Consider the following 5,233-nt stretch of genomic DNA (forward strand, 5'->3'; position numbering starts at 1 on the left):
AGCTATTTAGTCAAATTTAGTATACACAAAAAAGAAACCTCAGACAGTATGTCCTGGTAGAGCTATTATCACCTGATGCTGCAGTTCTGGATCAAAGCCCTCTCTTGGCCACTTCTAGACACTTTACCTATTTCTATCTTTTTTCCCCTGTGTGATAATCTCGTTGCCAAACTGCTAGCTGAAGATGACCTCATAGTGTTAGTTTTGGTGTGTCTCATTCAAAGTTCCAGTTAAACTCAAAGGCAAACTGGGGAAACAAACTCTCTCTCTGGAACTGGTTAAGGAATTTATCACCAGCCTTTTCCAGCTGCAGTTCTCCTAATACAAGGCTGACTTAGGCAGCACATTTGATTTCTAGTAGGGGTCACATATGTGACCTTCCACTATCAGCTCATGAAGTCTGCAGGATAACAGGCAATGTAAGTAATTGAAAAACCAACCTGCAGCAGAAGGGTATAATCCTTACAAGTAGCCCTTGGCTATTGAATGTAGTATTAGTGCATACACTTTCCATTATGGCAAACAGATTTTCATTGGATACATGAGATACTACATGGAATGTACAAACAATACAGAAAACAGACACCACAAGAGTGCTTTAATTATCGTTTCAGAACACACATAAAAATCCTGTTGTTACAAAAGAAATGTAATACTAGAGCACTGGGAGTGTAGATAGTTTGTTTTCTTTGTACTTGTACACGGAACAATGCAGGAACTTTACCAAGCACAAACCTGATATGTGCCAAGCTTTGTTCTTCAGAGTTGAATTAAGGATGTTTTCACAGTCCAAGTTTCCAGTTCAGCTCATTATTAATGACTGTCTTTTTGTTCATGCTTCTGAGGATGGTGTGTTTATGTTTTTCTTGCTCCCCTCTTAGATGACAGATTTCCTTCTGCAGTCAAGTTGTCACACTGGATGTAGCTCACAAGCAACTGGAGCCTGCATAAGCTCCACTTCCAGTGCACAGTGAGGGGTGATGTGTCTTAACTAATGCAGCTTTGTTTACTCCAACAGTGATAAACTTAACTGCACAGTAAGAGATGGATGCAAATAGAGAAGCTGAGATAGCACTCATTCATTTTGGGGAAAAGCCAGTTATTAAAGCTAAGGAGAAGAAATAACCAGTTTTCTAGAAAGGGGTTCAATGGGCAGGCACTTGGGAGATAAACTGTGGTGTTATATGTGCTGGTGTAGCTGCCTACGACAGGCATAAAACATGTTTTGAGACTAGTTTGGAGAGACAACACCAGACTGACTCACATAGTTCTTCAAGTTAGTAACATAGAATTCATAGCTCAGCAATGGCAACTTTAAGGAAAATACCAAGTTTCTCCTCATTTCTGACTGGGTCCCTTTGCTATTTTAGCCCTGCAAGCTGTCTGTAATTCCCGCTAGACCTACTGTAAGAAGAGGAAGGGTGATTCAGTCTCACAGTGTGGAATGTCAAAGAGATTGGGAGTGGATTGATAGACACACTTGAAATGTTCCTCAGAGAGGGAGAAAGTTTTATGAAGAAAAGCTGTGCAGGTAAGTAGGTAGGTGCAATCTACTGCATGTCATGCCGTAAGTGTTGAAGCACTTCTTTTGGATAACAGACAGAGTGAAACAAAGCAATTTTTCTCGGCTTTTACTGAAAAAGAAAAACCTTTTAAAGGTACACAGCTGAAGGAGGCACAGTCAGATGGTAAAAAGTCTCTTCATCAAATAACATCTACTGTACTGAGATTCTTTACAAAGTGTGGGGGAGAACAAGAGAAGGAGGATGAGAGTTGCGCTGGTCCCACCTTCTCAAAGGTGACAATCCTTTTTTTTCACCTGACCAAGAGAAAGAAAGAAAAAAACAAACTTCACTCCTCCCACTGCTGCAGCCCCTGTGAGTGGAGGGAGGCAGCACTGACCTAATGACATTCACAAGCAGTTGAGACTGGCCACCCCCAAGCCTGTAGGAGATGCTCCTCAGTGCAGGTGAGGAGGTAAAAAGATAAAAACCATTGCTGGTGCCCAGCAGAGCTGGTAACTTGCATTGCCATGGACTACCTGTGTTCCTAGGCCCTTTCCTTGCTCTCCAAAATACTTGAGAGAGAATAGGATACCTGCTATAAACACAATCACCTCCCTGTCTTCCCTTTCACAAGCCATAAGTTCCCCTTAAAAAACCTTTACCCCTCTTTTGACCAAAACCCTTTGTTACTGGCTCGCCTCTGAAGATGACACAGTGTGTTTGGGATTCCTGGCTCTCCTTTGGGCACTGGAGCCTTCTCTGGGCCTTTCCACTCCCACGTTTTGAAAAGTGATTCTGCCCCAGCAGCAGGCATACTTGGAAAAGCTGCTGCCAGAAGGCTGCTCTTTCTCTTTGGGGATGCAGGAATATTGAATTAGCTCATGATCTTTAAAACCTGCCTCAGCAGCAGCTTCCCAGAGAGGCTATAATTTCTAAAACATGAATGAACTTTGATTTTTATATTTTTCCTCAAGTGATAAAATATTGCTGATTGTTTTCTGACACCTAAGAAAGTTTGAGGGAAATGGGGAAACGAGGAAATCCTGAAACTGGGGAATTATTTTAAAACTGTTTTCCTGGATTCTTTCATGCAAATTTTTATCACTAGGTAACACAACTCAGCCAGATTCAACATCATGCAGATCCCAGACACAGCAAGCATGAAAATAGTAAATGTGGTTTTCTCAGTGGGCCGAGACACAAAACAATCCACTGTGTTGGGGCAGGGCCATGCATTGCACTTCACCAAGCGAGGCATCTGGTAGCCATCGTACATGTAATAGAACACATACATGAAGACTGCTTCAAAGACAATCCTGAAGAAGATGCTGCTGGTGTACGTCCACCACAGGGGGCCCCGAATGTGAATTTTTTCATTTTTCAGCTCTTCAATATCAATTTTCTCACCATTTCTGAACCGCCTTTTCTTCTCATGCCTGGTATAAGCTACGTGCATGGCCACCAGCAGCGCAGGCGTAGAAACAAAAATCAGCTGCAGGGCCCAGAGTCTGATGTGAGAGATGGGGAAAAAGTGATCATAGCAAACATTTCTGCACCCAGGCTGAAGTGTGTTGCAGACAAAATCTTGTTGTTCATCTCCCCAGACTCTCTCTGCAGCCACAACCAGGATCATGATACGGAAGATGAACAGGACTGTGAGCCATATCTTCCCGATACTGGTTGAGTGTTTATTTACGCCTCCTAAAACGGCCTGCAGAGTTCCCCAGTCCATCTTCTTTTCTGTGTCCTTTTACCTGCAGGATGACATAATATACCAAATGGTCAGTTTTCACAGGGTGAAGAATCAGCTCTAGACCTTCTACTAACAAGAGGACTTCCTAGCACTCACTCAAGAGTCATAGGCAAATGCAAGTCACTTTCATTAATGTCACCCATATGTTTATGGATGCAAACAGCTTATTAAGCTCTCTCCTTCCATGTATTTATGATGGGACAAACATACCTTGATATATTTCTCGACAAGCCTTTGGGCTGGAAATGTTACATCTTCACATACATTTCCTTTGTGCATCCTCTATGCCTTCCTTCCCTTTCTTGAGATATCTGCCTTTCTGTGGTTGATTCCTGTCAGTGTTTTGCCTCTAAGTGTATTTCCCAAAGCAACAGAAATTATTGTCACTGCACGAGCTAAGGCCACATCTAGACAAAGTCAAGACTTCTCTAGTAGTTTTCATATGATTTCTTTGCCAACACCACAGCCCTAGAAGGTTGGGCTGGTGCTTTACTTGCCTCCGAGGTAAGTACAACTTGGCCTTCTTCAGCAGAAGCCCTCACTCTTCCCAGACACCTCCAGCAGTCCTCCAAGGCTTTCTGCTGGAGCTCAGACATGTCCCTTTCTTGGCAGGCCTTTCATCTCAGAAGTAGAGATTTTGATCGAGAGCGTTTGATTTTGCCAACATCACTGAGAAGCCTCCAGCCAGCTCTGTCAGGGCTGCATGCATGCATGTATAGCACAAACCAACAGGCAAAGGAAGATACCGCAGAGCCTGCCCTTCCACATCCATTGCTATCTCATCCAAAAAGGAGACAAGCAGAGCCATAGAGCTGGAGGAAAAAGCCTTCAGCTAAAGGGTTTATGTTGATTTTCTAGATGTTATCACACTCCAGCAGAATAAACTGGAGGTCAAACTTCAGGAAAGCTCCATTTCAGCTTTCCTCCTTTCTTCCTACTCTTGAAAACTAAAATCCACACTCTTTGCCCCTTTGAAAGTTAAATGTAAGTTTTGCTGGAGTTAGAATTCAGTCTCAGGGCTCAGCTATCACTGATCGCAGCCATTTGGAAACTATCACTGAATCAGACAAAACACTTTGAAACCAGAGCTGGGAACTTGCATAGCTGGTCCATCACCTTTCAAGGCTAGGGCTTAACTTTGCTGTGTGGGAGAGCCACGCTGGCCATGGGTAAGAGCTCTGTCTCCTCTTGGCGTAGGCTGTGTGCTGTGGGGCAAGCATGATACCTTGCAACACCACACTGGTCAAGGTTTTCCAAATCTCTCATTCTCACATAACGAGAAAAAACAAAACCAAAAAACTTCTCTGTCCTGGTATAGTTACAACACAACTAAAGGACCAACGTGCCCCAACACACACCCTTGGTACAAGGGCCTAGCTTGTACAGACAAGCCTTGAGGCAAGAGGGAGAGGTCAGATTTACTGTGATGAGGAAAGGTGAAATTGGGTAAAACAAAAAAAAGAGAGCTTTGAGAAGGTGGCTGGAATTCCTTAGGCTTCTCAGGTTTTGCCTCTGATGAAACTGGGCGCATTTTATGCAACTTTTTACATTGACTAAGCTCTAGGCTATGATCAGATAGCTGCATCTTTCTGTTAAGAATTTCTTCGTGTCTGTTGCACAGTCGTTAAAATAAAGTCAATGAAACCTTCACAAGGGGCTAATCAGGACTGACGGCAAGTATTTGAAATGTGTATCCCAGTGGGGTGAATAGCCTGGACTGCAAGTGCGGGCTCACACTGCAGTTCTGAACCAGTGCTGCAACTTTTGGGGAAAAAACGCAACATTTCTCCCTGCTCCTCTGGCCCTACAGAAAAACCGAACTTGGCTGTGGGGTCTGAGTTGAATCTACCGGGACACTCATTCTGCAAACCAAGACATCATTTACTGGAAAACGCTCGAAATCCCCCCTTGGTGGTTACGCGCTGGGCGCCTTGAGGCAGCTCCCAGCGCCCCGCTCCCTCTGCGCCGAGCCTGC

At 43.9% G+C, this 5,233-nt stretch overlaps 1 protein-coding gene across 1 annotated transcript; it reads right to left on the bottom strand.

Moving 5' to 3' along the window:
• Nucleotides 1–2,460: 2,460 nt before the first annotated feature.
• LOC104616772 (gap junction beta-2 protein-like) lies at nt 2,461–3,256 on the bottom strand. Its single transcript, XM_010281891.1, has one exon. It carries the CDS (start codon nt 3,235–3,237, stop codon nt 2,563–2,565), a length of 675 nt encoding a protein of 224 aa, XP_010280193.1. The 5' UTR covers nt 3,238–3,256; the 3' UTR covers nt 2,461–2,562.
• Nucleotides 3,257–5,233: the final 1,977 nt, after the last annotated feature.

This window comes from Phaethon lepturus, unplaced genomic scaffold, assembly GCF_000687285.1.
Source record: "Phaethon lepturus isolate BGI_N335 unplaced genomic scaffold, ASM68728v1 scaffold13162, whole genome shotgun sequence".
In the NCBI taxonomy this organism is placed as follows: domain Eukaryota; kingdom Metazoa; phylum Chordata; class Aves; order Phaethontiformes; family Phaethontidae; genus Phaethon; species Phaethon lepturus.